The sequence below is a fragment of the Aquila chrysaetos genome, chromosome Z, assembly GCF_900496995.4.
Source record: "Aquila chrysaetos chrysaetos chromosome Z, bAquChr1.4, whole genome shotgun sequence".
In the NCBI taxonomy this organism is placed as follows: domain Eukaryota; kingdom Metazoa; phylum Chordata; class Aves; order Accipitriformes; family Accipitridae; genus Aquila; species Aquila chrysaetos.
In genome coordinates this window covers 10,672,207-10,690,715 of record NC_044030.1, presented here as the reverse complement: position 1 = coordinate 10,690,715, position 18,509 = coordinate 10,672,207, and the positions used below count along the sequence as shown (strand labels likewise).

The 18,509-nt window shown below is 43.3% G+C and overlaps 1 protein-coding gene across 4 annotated transcripts in view; it reads left to right on the top strand.

The window, feature by feature from the left end:
- KIAA1958 (KIAA1958 ortholog) overlaps positions 1-18,509 on the top strand; it is a 75,918-nt gene that overhangs the window by 31,409 nt on the left and 26,000 nt on the right. For all 4 annotated transcript variants that reach the window (XR_005931501.1, XM_030004245.1, XM_030004247.2 and 1 more), the window contains one exon: positions 1,348-2,618. Coding sequence is in view for 3 of the 4 variants with exons in the window: in XM_030004245.1 (XP_029860105.1) it covers positions 1,460-2,618 (1,159 nt within the window). In the remaining variant the exon portion in view is untranslated. The remainder of the gene's footprint in view (positions 1-1,347; positions 2,619-18,509) is intronic.

The following is an 18,509-nucleotide window of genomic DNA, read 5'->3' as shown; positions in this document are numbered from 1 at the left end:
GCCCCATGCCATTAATTCCAGACATACCTTATAGCCATGCTTACATACCATCAGAAGCTTACTACTCAGATTATTGAATTTTGACACCAAAAAAGAAAGCTACAGTCCAAGAAGTTAACTGTAAACAATTTCAGTATTTTTAGCTGAGTTATGTTACAATTCCTTGCTCTTCTTTGTTACTGAAAGAATGATTACTCTTTAAATTTACTTTTTTTTTTTTTCCTTCTTTTCCCTGCTATTCACTTAAATGAATGAAGCATCTCCTGCATCATGTTTCATTGTCTTTTTTATGGTGATAAAAGAAATGCGGATCTGAGAAACAACTGCAAGGTCTCCTGGAAAGTCCTAGCACAGAAGTCCTGAGAAGTTGAGGGCTTGCAGTCTTGTGTGAGATGAGACCTTGCCTGAAAAGTAGCTGTACAACATGGGCAGCAAGCACTTTCTGGCAGAAAAAGATGAACATGATAGGTTTTGTATTTTTATGTTTGACCTGAAATATTGTAGGATTCATGGCTTTGGCCCCAGAGGTCCATGCCTTGTGCAGCAAATTTCTAAATAGTTGTGATGAAAATGGCAAGTGTTTGTCTTGAACAGAATCATGATTTAGATCTAGGAAAATAGACAGTGTGACAAAAAAGCAAAACTCTCAAGAGTTTAAGGAAGGTTATGACTTAAACCTTGCAGGTCCCTTAAGCTTCTAAGCTTCTCTTAAGCCTTTGATCAGCTGGTGACTGTCAGTATAGCACAGCAAAGGGTGGACTTCTTTGTTCTTTCCTTTTATTGAAAACTAAAGTTTCTGGCCTTCATTTTGATGCCTCTCAAATTCAGTTGAAAAGGAGATATTTGATACATTTGAGAAACCTGCATAAATGATATAAAATGTTATGAAGTTTCCTCAGGTGGAGAGGGAGTGTCTGAGTTGGTGCTTGATTGCTGCCCTGCTGTTCAAGATGAATTGTGTGGTTTAAGATTTTATTCAATTTTAATTTCCCAAGTATGAAGACACAATCACCATCTTTTGGGCTACATTTGCATTTTGTCAGAGATTCAAGCTTCAAATCCCATTGCCACTGATACTAAACTGGCTTGTTTAAAAAGCCATTTTAACTTATTTTAGTTGTGTATTGCAGGAATACTCCTTCCCCTGGGTTTAAAGGCAGATTTTTTGCAGGCAGAACGAGGAATGAGGCGGCTCAAAAGCAGGCGCTGTTTTGAGAAACGTGTTTTGGAGCGCACGAGATGAGAGGGAGACGGGTTTAGCTGCGCTTACAAACGTTTCATTTGCCTGCGCAAACGCGGTCTTGCTTTGGGAGTGCTGAAGAGCGGGGTTTTGCTCTCTGTTTGCAGGCGAGCAGCAAGCATGAGCTTGGCAACACGCGACCGTGAGCGCCGGGCCCCCGTGATCTGAACGGCGTCTTCAGCTGACTTCCCGGTGGTGAGGCACGGCCGGTCCCCTGCCATGGAGGACTGCCTTCACACCTCCTCCGAAAACCTCTCCAAGCTGGTCAGCTGGGCCCACAGCCATGGGACCATCTGCAGCCTCATCCCCAACCTCAAGCACCTGCTCTCCGAGGGGGCCCACGGCAACCTGACGGCCATGTGGGGCTGTAGCGCCGGCCATGCCTACCACTGGCCCCTGGCCGCCACTTGTCGGGCCGGCTCCCAGGAGCGCGTCTGCTTCCAGGACAGCCGCAGCTTCAACTCGGACAGCCCCAGCATGCTGGGGGTGCCCTCAGAGGCGCAGGCCAGCCCCCTGGAGCGCTACCCAGGCCGGCCAGGGAAGGCCAAGCTGGACTGCACCCGCACGCGCGACTCCTGCGACTTCTCCTACTGCAGCGAGCCGTCGGAGCTGGGCGAGCCCGTGGAGGAGTACGAGGACGAGGCCACCCTCTTCGACATGGTCTGCGAGTCCTCCGTCACCGACGAGGACAGCGACTTTGAGCCGCACCCCCACCGGGCCCCCGCCGGCCCCCGCAAGCGGCCGGCCGCCAGCCTGCCCACCCCAGCCCAGGCCCAGCCCGCCGACGAGGGCGGCGGCGGCGAGGTCCTCCTCAAGAAGATCAAGCAGGAGCTCCCCGAGGACTACTACATCGTGGCCAACGCCGAGCTGACGGCCGGCGCCGACGGGCCGGCCCTGGCCCTGACGCAGATGTCCAAGCCCAAGCCGCAGGCCCAGGCCGGGCCCTCCTGCCTGGGCCCCGCCAGGGCCCTGCCCCAGCCCGCCACGGGCCCCGATCCCGACCCGCAGCGTCTCTCCGCCTCCCCCCCTGGCCTGCCCCGGCTGGCCACGCAGAGGCCCCCCCGGGGCCCCCTGGCCTCCCCGGCACGGGGGGCGGGCGGCGGCCCCGCGGCCGCCCTCCAGGTGCCGGCCACCAGCTCCAACGCCACCGTCACCGCTGGCAAACCCATCAGCATCCCCCTCTCAGCCCTGCAGCTGCCCGGTCAGGAGGAGCCGCCGGCCACTGAGGAGACCCTCCCGCCTGCCCCGCAGCTGGCCCCGGGCGGCGAGGCGGCCGGCTCGCCCTCGGTGAGCGCCGAGCCTGAGGTCAGCTCCAGCCAGCAGCAGCCCCCCGCCGCCCCCGCCACCACCCCCGAGGCGGCAGCACAGTCGATGCCAGGTAGGACGCTGGGCGGGAGTCAAGGGACGTTTTGGGGGTGGCCCCCCCAGGCATGGGCTCGGTGAGGGGGCAGCCAGGGAGGAGAGGGTGCCCCGGTCCTGCCGGCTTGTAAGTCAGTAGGTAGAGAAGGTGCCCCCGATCGGAAGAGGACGTGGAGGACATCAACTGGGCGAAGGCTAGGAGCATCCCCTGCGAGAAAGTGTTCCGATGCCGTAGGGAAAGCGCACTTTTCGGACAGGTTTGTAGGTGCGGTTGTGTCATGGGAGAGGGCGTGCAGCTGCCTCGCTGGGGTCACGGGGCGGGGAGGACGTGAAACCTGGCCGTGCACTCTTTTGATGAGCCAGAAAGAAGCGGTCTCAGCCACTGGAGCCTAGAGTTGGGGGTCAGGTGCTGCCTTCACCCTGTCAGAAGAGTGATGTTTGACATGGAGAGGCAAAGGAGGGCACACAGAGAGTTCCTGGAGGGAGGTTTGAACTTCTATAAATCTTTATTAAACGGCTTACCTGACCCGTAAATCAGAGCAGGCTGCAGAGATGAGAAGGACAACCACAACCTTAACCATGAAATTGGTAACACTTAAACTTTAATCCAAGGTAAAAAAATGATTTTTTTTCCCTTCTTCTTAGTGGAAGTTCTCATATTCCATGTCCTTCATATTTTTCATCTCCCGCTGCTGCCAAAGTACTGAGAATTGCAACAAACAGATCAACATTATCGGATAAGGAGCATGTTAAAACAGTGTACTTCTTCTGAATGATTATCCCATGTGCAGAATAACTTAGTGTTGGCCGTAGGTCTTCTGGACGGGGAGGAAATCTGTTTCTTGAGCAGCCTCACCAGCTGCCTGTGGACCTGAGTGCAGACAGTGCTGGCTTTGCTCTTCCAACTGGTGCACGGTGCCATCCTGGGGTGAAGCGAGGGCAGGAGCCAGTTCTCTGCCTGCTCCCTTGGTCGTTCAGCCTAGGTGTGTCTGGTCAGATAGAGCAGAGCCAAGCTGTGGAGGGGGGAAAAATTGCCTATATGCAGTCCATTTGGCAGCTACTGTAAGCGCTAAAAACAATGACTTTTAACGGCGTGGATGATACTTCAACCTGGACATCCTGCAACCTGATTGAACGCTAGCAAATCTAATAATTGGCAAGAGCCTGCAGATCTTGTTGCCAAATAAAACAGTGGGCAAAGTTAAATACCCAGTTTTGCTAAGTAAACCCCACTAAGCATTAGAAATTAGAAAGGATGATAGCTGTCTTGGTTACAGCAAAGCAAATTCTTTTTTTGGGACCCATTTCTGCATGGCTGCATCTTTGAGATGTTACTTTGCAGTAGTCCTGTCATGTAGCATCCCTAGTGGAAATTCCCTTACAAAATTCCAACTGGTTTAGAACTAACTCTGCTCAGCTAAATACGAGCGATATGGGATGCCTGATGTCAATCCGAATTGTGTGGTAAACCTACTTATTCCACATTCCTCAGTTTATAAAGCATATCACTGCTTTATATACTATAGCTGGTTTCTACCAACCTGCCCCTGCAACTGGCTCTGTCTCAAACTTGAAAAAGCTGGGACAATGGAGTACAAACCTAGGCAGAATTTGTCTATGTAGGTGTGTGTTATCTGAGAGAGGGATTTACTTTCAGCAGCTTCATTAGAAAACCCAAACCCTTTCAGACTGCTTTTGCCAGGTCCTCAGAAGTCAAACTAGTTCAGCAGTTGTCACTGTGTAGGGCTGAACCTTGCAAGAATGGATGCAGTGCCACATTTTTACATTTATAGTTTCCAGAGCAGGATTGGTTTACCCACTGCATAAATCAACCCTCAAAACCTCCTAGCGCTTCTTGCATTGACACCAGTGTTACCTCAGTGTGCTGTCCAAACTCCAGTTCAGTCTGTTATGTTCTCAATACTTAAATTTCTTGTGGTGTTCTCAAAAAAGTGTTACGCAGTTCCTCTCCTCAGCCTGGTATAGTGTTGTTGTAATACTCAGAGGTAGCTGCATTTTAACTAGGGTAAAATGACTGACATATGACTAAAACTTGATACATCAGTGAAGTAGTGAAATCTCCGATTTCCATAGAGCCTGCTCCTTTGAGAAAGAAGTGCTGGCATTAATAAATTTTCAAGTTGCAGAAAAGTGGGCAATGTTGGCAAGTGAATTTATTACAGATGTGTAGTTCTGCACAGTAGATTCTTGCAGATAAAATGTGGAGGCCTGATTAAAGACTAGAGTATGGTGATTGCTCATGTACAGTGATGTCGTTAGGCTGTCTCTTAACAAAGAGCAATGTACTGGAAGTGGTGCATGATATATAAAATTTGTGTAATATTGAACTACAAGAGGATGTTTATCTAGCCTATGTAAAAATGTTTCTGTCCTAAACAGACAGAAACAAGGATGAGTATAATTCTTATGTGAAAAAAAGCAGGAAATAATTACACCAAGGAGCCTAGACCTTTTGTTAGTTTATAGACTCGGTGGATGCTTGCCAAAGAAACAAAGGTACTTTTGAAAGTAAGCAGAGAGTTTAAATTCTGCCTTGTCCCCTACAAAGTGTTGCTTAATTTTAAAATAATATCTGAAGCCTTGCTCCTGGTCCTATTAGAACTGGTCATGTGTTTATGAGGCCTTTGCAGGTCTAAGGCCTTGTATGATAAGTTAGGATTAAAGGGTGTGATCCAGCCAGGAAGAAATATTACTTTGAGTTTTAGCTTAAGTCACATACCCTTGCATTTGTTATCAGACACAGCTGATAGTTTCCATGCATGGTAATCTCGTAGGTCATGAAAGTTTGAGTGAGATTCTCCATGAAATCAAAAATCTTGATGATAGGTATTAGCTTAGGCGAGTTTAAGCCACATTATACTTTTGAACTAGCTTCTCTTTCAAACATTTCTTTTTTCTCTCTTCTACTCTATTCAATTAAACCATGGCAACTGAATGTGTAAGCAGGGACTTTACAAAGGTCTTTTCATGTCTTAAAAGTGAAGTGTCATCCCACTGAAGATTCAGTGAGGTTAGACACTGATTTCTGTTGGGTTCAGGTCTCCATCTAAGCACTGCAGAATATACTGAATTATTTTTGTTAAACTTCAGCCCTAATAAGTAGACATTCATTTGTCAATTTTCAGATTGTTCTTTACCACTTTATTGGCAAAGCCTTCAAAAATATATGTAGGTATTATTTAGTCCTTTTTTTGTGTGTGGAAAATTGAGAGGACCTACATCTGATAGGAGAGAGATTTTTGCAGTAGCAGAGAGCAGGGAATTTCTGCAATTTCTGCTTCCCAGACAGCCTCTTTTGTCTTTTCCTTTTGCTAATACTTGGTCTGTTTTTTATGTCCAAGAACAAGCAAGGGTAAGGTAGGTCACATCAGTGAAGATGGAAGGTAAGAAACATGATGCTTTAGGTTGCAATACATGCAGGCTATAGAAATCAGTGACATTTGGATGTCTGAAACCATGAACGAAAAAGATTTGGTGTTATTGAAGAAGGATATGGAGGAAGACTATGGCTCAGAGGAGGATAGAGCTTATTGTGTAGGAAGGCAAGTTTTGATTCTCGGAGAGGTAGGACTTACTTTGTAAGCAGAATTGCTGAAGTATTTATAAAGAATACGTACTTTCCATGCGAAGACTGAGGGTAAAGATGTGCTTTGGATTAACAATACAGTGCAGCAAGACATCTCTGGTCCAACACTAGTCCAACACTATAAATACAGGTGCAAAGAGTTCCACTAAAGAGACACTAAAAGACATCAAATCCATATGTACAAAATGTGCAGAACACAAAGAGTAGTGAGTAGAGATGCAGAATAAAAAATCCTGTAAATGAAGTGACTAGGGTTGTTGCTTCTGTCAGAGATGTGGCAAATCATACTCTGTAGGTGCCGTCACAATGCCATCATGCATATCCATCGTTGAACTTGCCGGGCTGCTGGGTGGTGTTTTACATGTACAGGCGTTTGCAGAGTTTGGAGGGGAAACAGGTTGTCCACAGCACCAGTGCTTTCTTAGGATGCTGCACACCGTCCCTCTGCTGTGGTTATTGAACGGTATTGACAGTTGAATATGTGCCATGATGAATGGTCCCCTGGTCTGTGCTGAGGGCAGTACTTAGCCTTGCTAACTCTGATGTCTCCACTCTGAGCCCCTCCCCGTTCTTTTCTTTTCTGTCAGGATCCCAGATCAGTGCCTGGTGATCAGCTTCGCCTGGTGACTTGCGCAAAGATCTAGTTCTGGTCCTGTGCTGTCATCATGGGAAGGTGCAAGCAGGGATTGCAGCCTTTCATGACTGCACCTAACGTGGGTTGATTCCTGCTCTGCTCTCAGTGTGGACATCCCTGTTGGTTCCAGGTGTTCATATAATGTCTCTATCTGAACATGACCATTATAAAATGCAGTACATTTGCAGGTTGTCTGATGTTGATGTAGAGCTTTTAGGTGGAATATTTTTAAGTATTTTTCTGCAATCAAAAGGACTAGGACCTCCCCCTTCCCCCGCCCTCTGCAATTGTATGGGTTTAAATTAAGTGGGAGCTGAGGTCCTCGTGTGATCATAAGACTCATGGATTAGGAGCTGTTAGGTGAGCATCAAAATGTTACAAGACTTAGAGGAGAAAGAAGGCCCCCAACCTCATGAATTTCCAGTTTTGACTAGGTTAGCTTAAACTCCTAAATCACTGTTTACACTGCAAGGAAAAAAAATTTGTTAGCTAGCACATTCCAAAGAAGTGCAAACAAGAAAAAATAATGCCTTTTTTTAGAGGTATATAAAGCATCAGCCATACATATAGAAAGGCCAAATTAATCCCTGCTGTAATTCTTCCAAGTCCAGTGGAACTGTGCCAAGAATGAATGTGTAGCACAAGGCAAATAATCATGTCAAAAGAAAGTTACAAAACTTCATTTAAGCTCTCCCCAGAACACTCAGATAATTGCTGATCGGTCTCTGTATTTGTAATTTACATACAAAGATTGATGACTTTTGGCTAAAAGGACTGCTGAAGCCTGCCTCCAGGGACATATGCTGCTGAATGTGTTCAAGTGAACAATTAAACATATGTAGGGATGAGACAGTCTCTTCCTCTTTGTGTTGGCCTGAAGAGTTCAGAGTCCACTGGTGACTCTTTAGGTCCCATAATTGATATCTGTTCTTGCTCTAGTAGCTGAACTAAAAATACTAAGTGCTGAGATACATAATTACAAAAAGCATAGCACTTTTTTTTTTTTTTTTTTAAGTTGCAAGGTCCTGGCTTATTTAGAAGAATAAAATTAGATCATTATAGTTTTAATTATCAGAAGAAGGAAGCTAGTGAGTTGATTAACCACCTCCTGCACTGCCACTGCCTTCTGATCTTGCAGTATAGATTTGCCAGCTCATTCCCACCCTTGATTATCTGTGTCCAAATGCTGTTAAATTAGAAACTAATGTTTTGGAGGCTTTATTCTAGAAGTTCTGCTGATGAGGCTGATATTGCTTATCTTTACAATTTCGTAAGGGAGTTCTGTTTAAAAGCGGGACAGTATCATATGAAGGACAAATTCAGCCTTGGCAAAGTAGTCATCTATTTGCTTTTGTCATCTGGGTACATAGCATGACAATCAAATTTAAAAAAAATGAAACCATAGTACTAATAATTCTAATACAAAAGTATGTTTTATGAAGCTGTTCCTACAAGAAGCATTTACCAAGCTATTAATTCTTGCAGGAGAACACTGAAATGAAGACTCATCAAGTATTAACATCTTTAGATTTTTCACTATACTTAAGAAATATATTTGTCACCATTTCAGGATTCCACATGTATTTTCTTTAGTGGAAATGCCTTGCAGACACAGAAGGCTCATGCCAGCCTCTCTGCAACCTTGAAGACAAGCAGTGGACTTGTGTAGAGGGCAGTCGTCTTGCTGTCCTAAATACTAAGTATTTATCAAAGCAGCTATGCGCATAAGACATTAGGCTGCTGCTTTTCTTGGTGTCAGAACTTGTTTCCCCTGTTCACCATGGACCTTCTCCTAGTGGAACTACCTGCAGCACACAGAGACAGCTCCTGGCAGCAGCATTATTGGATATATATACACATTTTGGAAGAAACTGTTCATGAGTATTCACGCTGAAAGTAGGTTGGTGTGGGAGACATTTGGGTATGGGCTTTGAGTTGTATTCCTGCAATAAAAGCTGCATAGGCCTATTGATCCTCTGTTACAGGTGACGAATGATAGTTTCCATGCAGTCTGTGGAAGTTGCTTGCCTGTAGCTAGGAGGGAGTTGAATCCATACCCTCAGAAAGATCTACTACAGCCAGGCCCCAGCAGTTTTTAAGGATTAAGTCTGTAAAGCATGCCAAGTTCAGCTGCCAAACAGTCGGGAATATTCCCTGGGGTTTTGAGTAGAGGAACTGCATCACTGACAATTATTGACATTTCATTTAAATATATATTTTTAGTTCAAGTTCCATAGCACAAACAGTATTAAGTAAGATGGTGTCATATCGGAAGAGAAACCGCCCACTTCAATGAATGGTTATGTTCTGGAGCATCACTGCTTATTTCAGACTTAGAAATGAACCCTCTGCCCCATTACCCCAACATGAAAGGCAGAAAAGCAAAAAATAAGAAGCACAAGTGAGAAGCAGAAAACAATCATTTTTGCAAGACCAACATGATCTGTGGTGCTACGCTCTCCCTTTCACTAAAGGCATCTTAAACAGACTACTGTTCTGTGCACAGTGCTGTGTTTTGTGATACTTTCGTGATAAAGGAAGAAAATAAGGCCTCTGGTGGTTCCAGCTCTCCTGAAAACATATGGAAACAACAAAGGAAACTGGACAAGCCTGTACTGAACATCACTTTATTTTTAGGAAATAGAAGATTATTATTTAACGTGGTGTTTTTGATCAGAGATCTGTTTTCTTTTTGTGGTCTTTGCAGTTGCTCTGTTTAATTTTGGAGCTATTTTCATTTTATGATTTGTGAGTCTCTAAGTAAGAAAAGAGAGGCAAAGCAGGATAAGATTGGGATCTGCAGAGGAGATGCACCACAGCAGCCAAGAGAGACGCTGACCCTGGAAAGGCCTCAGACATGCACTTTCCTTTTGCACTTTGGATGGGGTGCTGGGACAGAAAGGGAATACAGGATTTGGCGTTAAAATGTCAGGATACTTTCTAAGAGTGTTTTTCCACTTTGGATGAGGCTGGTACTTCAGTAAATACATCTACAGAAGGACTATTTCACATATGTATTCAAGGTCTAAGCTTTTAATAGCAGCAGTAAACCTTGGGAAGAACTGTTTTCACCTGCCTCCATGATGGGAGCCTGCCATTTTTGCATAAGCAGTTCTGTGAAGCTAGCACACAGTGACTCCTCTTTTCTCCTGTTTTCCTCATACCTAAATTACTTCCCTTTTAGTGAGTCTTGTTCTGTCATGTCGTCTTCTTTTTGTGCTTGCAGTGAACCTAGAACCTGCTTGAGCATGAAACAGATCATTAAAGATTTCTGAGTGTATTTTCTGTTGATTTAAGCAAGATAACAATTTTGAATACAGAAATTCTTGTCTGAATTTTTCCAGAAAAGAAAACAGAAGCGTGATGGTAGCTATTTTATCATGCCTGGCACAGCACAGAGCAGTGCTTGCTAAAACATCCAGATCCTGGAAGCACTGAAACATGCTGAAATCCATCTTTCTTTGCTAAAGTATGCTTAAATGAAGCATATGCCCATGCTGTTTGCAGGAAGTGCTGAACCAGGCTATTAAATCAGAGCCTCAAGAGAGAGAAACCGAAATGCCTACTTTCCCTTATGAATCTTTCTTGCTGGGGCACTCCACGGACCGGTCACACAGAAGCTGCTTTCAACATTGGTTGTTCTGAACAGCTTGAATGTGGCTAGTGGCCTCTGTGGGATGAGTGGGCAGAGCAGTATTTTCATTTCCCAAATGAGCACACATTTGGCTGGAGCCAAGCAATGCTGCTCTGCAGAAATAGCAGGATGCTGCTGATCACATGAACTTCGTGTTAGAGGCAGAAGTTCCCAGGTCCTGGCTGCCACCGAATCCTGCCCATGGTGGGAGCCGCAGACAGGGCTTCCTGCATGCATATTGCATAAAAAGTGGTGCTGAGGACTTTGCTGAATCTGATGAAAGCTTTATGTTACATGCTTAATTATACATTGACCATTAAGTGCATTGGCTGCATCTTCCGTCTAACATATACCTGTCGGTCCCATTAACTTTAATTAAACAGTAAGTACACACAGAGAGAAATACTGTAAGTATTCCTGTTGATTAAACTCAGCATATCTTTAGACTGGCAGTGACACTGTGGTCTGTTGTTGATTTTCGTTAACTACGTTTTCATGATGAAAACATCACTTGAAACCATACAACTATGGATTAATAATACTTAATCGCTTACTGATTTGTCTTTGGGGGGGAAAAAAAAAAAAGAAAAAAGCTGGCTGCCTGTTTGTTCAGAGAAGGGAAAAATTGATTCTGAGCTATTCTGACCCAGGTCACATCACCCCGGTGCAAAAACTGAATGTGCTGTAGTACTGAATTATTTCAAGCAGGACATGCCTGTACCCAAAGATCAAGCCTGTGAAAGATAAGGACGTCCATCTCTGATCTTTGAATAGCTTGCTTTGATTTTCTGTTTACACTCACCTCTCTCTTAACTGGGTATCTGCCTCATCTCGGCTTCACTAATGTCACTGGTCAGGGATAGCAGTATGAATGAGCCACAGAAGCATGGATGTTTTTGTATGGGAATAATTTGATTTATCCACAACTTGGAGCACTGTTGTGATTGTGGTGAGCTCTGTCCTTCAGTCAGGGAGGATGTGCCAGGTTATGGGGATTTTTTTTTTTGTCATTGACTCTCTGGAAATGGAGCACTGCCAGTTGCTTGGGACTTGCTCTCTCTTACCGACTATACATCCAGGAAAACAAATTAACAGACAGGAAAACTATTCTTAGCATTACAGTGCAGCATTCGTGCCTGTATGCTGATACATGCTTTGCTTTTTGCTCACGGATTTACTTTTTCTCTCCCCTGATTTCAGATAGCCCTCAGAAAACTTACAGTTTGACAAGTAACTTGGCCATTTACCATTCACTTGTACAGTTGTTAAATACATCAGACTGTTTATTGTGCTAGTGCATAATAAAATAGCCATATATATGTATTACATACATCCATAATCATATGCATTAAACTATACCCCATGTCACCCCTTAACATGGATTAGTTGGTGTCGGTTTTGTTATGAACTCATTCAGTAGCAGGGCAGCTGATTGTTCATATCCTATATAGAAGAACAGATTATTTTTATGGATATAACAATACAGTCCTAACAGGTGAATTTTGACAACGTAATTACAGAGGAGAAATAATAACACTATTCTGAGCAGCTAAGAGGTGTGTATGTGTGTGTATGCTCTCTGTGTGTGTACATAGCGAGAAAAACTTTGAAAGTCCTCAGTTTACTTAAAGAGACTTTACTCAAGCAGAGCTACAAAATGTGACTAAACATCTATTAAATTAAACTATAATAAAGCAAATTTAAACATGTATTCAAGGACAGAAATAAACAAGTTGTGCCATGAACAACAGCCTGGTTCTTTATGAATGTGTGTTCCTTGTCTCTTCTCCCCTCTGTGCAGAATTTCCAGCTGCTCCTGTTCCTCTTGGGACTCCTTGTCCTGACAAATGCCTGGACGTGCTGTGGCTAGTCTGGAACAAAGTATGTGTGCTTTGGTCAGCCAGGGTGGGCGAGCAGCTGCCTAGCAGAGTATCTAACACCTGACTGAGGTCTATGGCCTTTCCACAAGTTGGGATGTATTCATGTCTCCGCCCTCTGCTCAGCTGTTGAGTCTCCCCCAACCTTGTAGGGCCTTTACATCTTTGAACTTCCACCCCTTCCTAATGTGGTGGGAGTTGTGTTTGCAAAGGTCAAAGTGAAGTTCAAAGTCATCGTTCTTTTCTGGAGTGCAAGGAGGAGAGGACTCTCAGCACAGGCTCAAAACAGAAAAGCAGGCTAAAAAAATCCACCTTAGAACCTGTTTCACTTGAAGTGTTGCACTTCATCTTCTCTGGAGAATTGTGTAAAGAGCTGTTCCTTAAATTCTGCTCTCTGACCCAGTGAAGACAAAAGAAATATGTGCATTAAAAGTGTGCATTGAAACTAGTTAGGCAAGGTTGTAAATTGTGAGCTCTTCATAGAGTTTGTGCCCTTCATAGCTTGCTTCACTCATACTGGAGAATATACAGTGCAGAAAGGTGAAAGCAAATTGGTCTGGTTGGGCAAAATTACCAACAGAGAATTTCAGAAAGAAAACTGCAAGCTCAGTAAAAAGGCAATTCAAGTACTTTGCTAAATTAAAGATGGGGGTGGGAGAAAAGGTACTGAAATGCAGTTCTTTGGGATGCATGTGCTGTGATCTGTGTTATCAGCAGTCAATAGCACGAGCTCCCAACATGTTGCCTATTACACCTGCAGTAGATAGTTCAGCCAGAACAGAAAAGGATACCTTTTGATTCACTACCAATGGCACTTTAATAAAATAGAGGGAGAAATGTCTGCAGTCTCTAATAAGCAATATATCAACCAAGTGCTGTCAGCCTGTGTAGAGAGCTCTACAGCATGATTTATTATGTTAATTACAGTCATGTGGGCCTCATGCTCTTAAGTCTGAAACTGCTCACATTCTCAGCTTGATTTAAGAATATGCTTTGGCTAAGGCTTAAAGTGCAGCTTATTATGATTAATGTAATAAAATATTTATTACATACTCCTTTTCTTTGTTTCACTGCTTGTTGCCCCAGTTAGACTGCCTCATTCTGAAACAGTGATATAAATTAGATTTCAGATGATGAGGATCCTCATCTGTTTTTAATCTCTTTCTTCAGTGGTGTTCTTTTTTTCACATCCCTTTGTTCTGATTCTCCCTTCTCTCCCCCTCGTCTTTATTTCCCTCCCATATTTCCCAACGCTGCTTCCCGGTTGCTGTCTGGAGTGAATCAAAAGCAGGCAAACTTCATAGTCCTGGCTCATCCCTTCAAGACCTCTTACATTGCTTTCTCAACTATGCTTATTAAAGTTAGTTCTTAAATGCAATGACATTAAAACTGGTGGTAGGCTGTAGCTGAGAACACACTAAGTGGCTGGTGATGTGGAGTGGCATGTAAAGAGACTAAACTGTAATGGGATACATGTTTGTTGTCCCGTTTTTAATTGTTCTTCCACAGGGCTTGCAACTGCAGACAGGCACAAAGTTCCACTGCGCCAAATCTTCCAAAATGCTGTATAAATTTGTACCTGTGATTTTCTGCAAACCAGCCCACTGGTTAATTTGCTGGCAGAGCAATCGGTGTTTGTGAGATCTGTTTACACATGTAAATCTGGCTTTCTGTGTATGAGCATGTAAAGGTAGAAACCTTACGGCAAATGTAGCTTCTTGGTTTTCTTATGTAAGAAATGGGATTTTGCCGTGAGAATTTGTATTTTTCCCCTAGTGCTTCATTAATTTTTGAATTATAAGCTTAATTCAACAAAGGAGGTGTTTCTCAGATCTTTACAGTTTTTTCTCTCCTCATTTTGATGTTTTCTTCTTGGTTTTTCTCTTAGCAACTTTCAAATTGAGTCATCTTATACATATAAATGTTATTCAGTTGTGCCTCTCTTCCACCTTCTAAACATATAATGGCTTAGTCCAGTTGATATCTACATTTCTACATAAGCATGTACTTAAATACAGGGTCCCCAATCCAGAATGCATTTAAAATATGCTTTGTTGAATTGGAAACTTATTTGGGAGAAAAACAGACATTCTGCTGAGGATGTGTGTGCAACACTTTCTGGACTGGTGCCAGGCCCGCCAAATCCACTTGCAAAATGAGTGCATTGCTTCTGCTGTGCATCATCCAGCTTCCAGTTCGCAGGGTAGGTTAGACAATCACCGACATACTCCTTTAATTCCCTCTGCCACAAATCATGAAGTAAGTAACATGCTCTGAAAAGGCAACATTTCACTGTGTTGCTAAAAAGTCCTGAGTAAAAAAGGATTCTATTTTCCGGAGTTAAATATTTAACCTGAAGAAAATAATTGGCAAAAAATGTATCTTATCTTTAGCCTTAAACTGAAATTAGTACTTTGAGTTTTGTAAGTGGAGTTAGCCGTAAATTGGTGAGAAATTGTTAGAAGATTATATGGCTGACTGCAAAAATGCATGCTCAAGATAAAGCTGACATTTGCTTCACATTCTAGGTAGTGTTTTGCCACTTAGCAACTCCAGCAGCACTCCAATTTCACCGATCTACTTGATTTTTTTAACCTGAGCTCTGCAAGAGGAGCAATTATGTGTTAGAAGTGAAAACAGTTGAAGAAAGTTTAGTCAGTTATTTTGAAAGGAAAGGGCGTTCACATTTTTGAAAAGTTTTCTAACATTTTTAGGTTTGCAGTATAGAAAACTCCAAGCATGGCTTTTATATCCTCCACCTCTATGAAGAGTTGGGTCCCTCAACCTCAGTCAATTACATAAGGGTCCAGAGAATTTGTTTTTATAAACCTCCTGTAAAGGTAATAGCTAATATGGAAATAAGACCTGGACCTGGTTCCAGGCTTGGTTTTATAATCCAGGTGACTGACCTGGAACAGGGCAGCTAAAATGGCAGACTCCAGTCCAGCTGTCAGCTGAGTACATTTTGCCTGGACACCACCTAAGTACCATATATATATGGGTTTCTCCAGGGCTCTTGCAAAATATCTTCTGCTTCTGCTGTTCTCCATGCTGTGCCCCAGGTAGCAGCTGCAGTGTTCTGCTGTCAAGTGCTGCAGTGTTGGGCAAGCCTGGGAGAGCTGGAGTTGGTGTATTTGTTCCTGCCAAATGGAGGTGAGATCTGGGTAGATATGTGCTGAGTAGCCCCACTGTCAGGGCACAGGGGCAATGCATCCCATTTTGCATTGCAGCACTTCATACCAGTGCATCACAGAACAGCTTCAAAACAAGATAGGAAACTATACAGTCTCATACCCAAGAAACACCACTGTAAGTGCTCAGTGGCAGAAGTGAAATGTGAGGTAAAACTAGCACGCAACACTCCTGTTTTCCACCAGCCCTGACAAAACCAAAACCAGACAACTAAATGAACTGGAGATCATACTTTGAACAAATGAAAGCATTTTTTATTTAGAAAGTGCATTTTTAGAACCTTTGTGTTGAAATAGCTCAGATGTTGCGTACAGTCAGGTGGAGAAGGAAGGGAGTCTTGTACAAAGTCCATAAAGCGCTGCTGTTTTGTGCCACTCATTAGTGATTGCTAATACCCACTGCATAAAAGGTTGATCCAGTCAGTCATAGGAGGACATAAATTCTTAATCCCTTGTCATGGCTACAAATTTTCTGTCATCTGAGGATCATGCAGTAGTCCCATTAATATTGATGTGAACTTTATTGTTGACTTTGCCAGTAGCCAAATTGCACCTCATATCTTTTCAGGCTGTTGTGGTGAGAAAGTAGTGAAAGTGAACTGAACACAAACTGAAAACCAGCACTAGTGTCTGAGCAAGAATCCGTTTGTCAGACCATTCTGTACCTTGCAAAAAATGTACAGATAACTAAAGGTTTTTTTAGTGACTCTTACTTCATGGAGATACCAATGTATAAATATTTCCATGGTCACTTGCTTGCAATCTATGTCCTTTTTTCTTTGACAGAATCTAAAGCTTTTTAATTTCAGAATCATAAAATATTTCAATGATAATTTTGTTGGAGGAGGTTAACTGAATAGAAGCATAATTTGTTTTTGCCAGAAAACATAACATCTTTCATAAATGGATTTTAATTAATAAATTTCTATCATACTACAGATTTTACATGCTAATGAAAGCCTTTTCTGAAAATGTTAAACTACACAGAGTTTGACTTAATGTAGTGGAAGTACAGAACTTTAACTGTTAAACAGAACTTAATAGCAATATCAGATGGGTAGGGCAGAAATTTGAGAAAAAGTGCAGGAGCACTTTCTTCTACTTCAGTAATCTGCAGCTAACAAGTTGATCCTTTGATCCTGCAGAGCTCAGAAGCTGTTAGATGTCAAAACCTGATGAAAGTCTCCAGGCAGTCACAGGGTTTTCCCCCCTCTTTTGACTCTGACTCACCAAGCCTAAGCTTAAGTAAGTAAAATTATTATGGCACAGGAAGCACACTTTATTTGGCCTTAGGACTTCCTAAAGAAATGGTTATTGTTGGATATGAAATAATTACATTAAAACATACTTATTTTTGACTTAAGTCTTTGACTACTGCGTGTGTGTAGGAGTTGCCCCAAGGAAGTTAGTCTGTAGCAGACAGTAAGAGTGCCAAAAATACCGTTCTCCAAGTGTTTAGCTCTCCCTGTCTCTTAATCTCAGAGTGTTTCTGTGAATGCTTAGAGGTTTTTCTGCCAGGGAGACCTCCTGCTCTTACCCTCACCCTTGCTCTTCAGTGGTGAGATGGGAGAATGGCTTTCACTTGGTTATTCCTGTGATATAGTGAAAACCAGCTGTCAGCTTTCTGAGTTTTGCATGCAGAAAGAGGACTGATATTCAGGAATGTTGTGGTACAACAGTGGTATTCAGCCGGTCCTGATAGGGGAGCTGTAGCACTGCTTCCAGGAGGGCATGTTTGTCAGAGGGTCCCCTGGCCTTTCCCCACCATGACTTGACCATACCTCCCTTGCGCAACACATCACCTCTGCCCAGTGCGGTTGTTGACTTGAGAATGTCGTTTGCCTGCATATACCTTCTTGAAACAGGAGGGCACAGGAAGAAAGAAAGGTAAGGGCAGGCCGTGGTTTACATTAACTGTTTTAGTGGGCTGTGTATGGCTATGGCCCATAAGTTGGATATCACTGCTTTTCAATAATTGCAGAGCAGGGGCAAGAGCCAACCTGCAAAGTGCTGGGGAGTGGAGAGAGAGCACTTAGCTCCAGCATGGAGATACATGGCATCTTGTGTGCAGTTAACTAGGCTGTTTCACCTGAAGGAAAGCTTTTTGGTGGGAGCAGGTCTGCTGCAGAAGCATTTTCCTAGTCAGAATACAAATTGGGCAGAGAAGACATTGGTTGGTGATGTGATTACCACCAAAAAACCCACCTTACTTTTAATATACTTCTTCAGAGATCTCACTGCCTACCTTAAGCAGAGTTTAAGACTTTGCAATAATAGCTCAGGTTCATGACGCCCACTAATGTTACAAATCCTCTCTGAACATTAACAGTCTGCATCTGTCTGTTGTGAAAGCAAGTGCCTTTCCCCCCTCCATATATAATTACAGAGGTTATGTCCTTTTCAGGGAGTCTGAGTGTGTGTATGTGTGTGAGCTGAAATAAAAACAACCCTGAGTTTGATAACTCCACTGATAATGTTAAGTCTTGGCTGTGTTAAGATCAGATTATGAAAAGATCAGAAGACAGCTGTTGCTCTGTGGGAGGGATCATCTCATGGTTGCGGGCTAGCCTGGAACAGTCAGCTCCCACTAGGTTGTCTGTTTAATCTCTTCCAGGTCACTTTATCTCTTTGGCTACATTTAAACTGGGACATCTAAACTACCTGGCACTTTTTCAAACTCTTAGTTGAGAGTTTACCCCAGATCCCACAGTAGGGTGGGTTTTACTGACTTTTTGGGGCATGTTCTGGTTTTCTTGGAAATGCAACTCCAATGTGGGATCAGATAGGAAACAACGAGAGCTCCAACCAGGTCCTTTGTGCAGTGATGCAGCTGAGGGGGCAGGGTGTCAGAAAATGCATCTCCAGATCAATTTATTTTTTATGTTTCTGCTCCTAGTCTGTAAAACACGGGTAGCAGCACTACCAACTCCAAAGGTTGCGTTATTGAGAAGAAAAAGGCATTAAGGA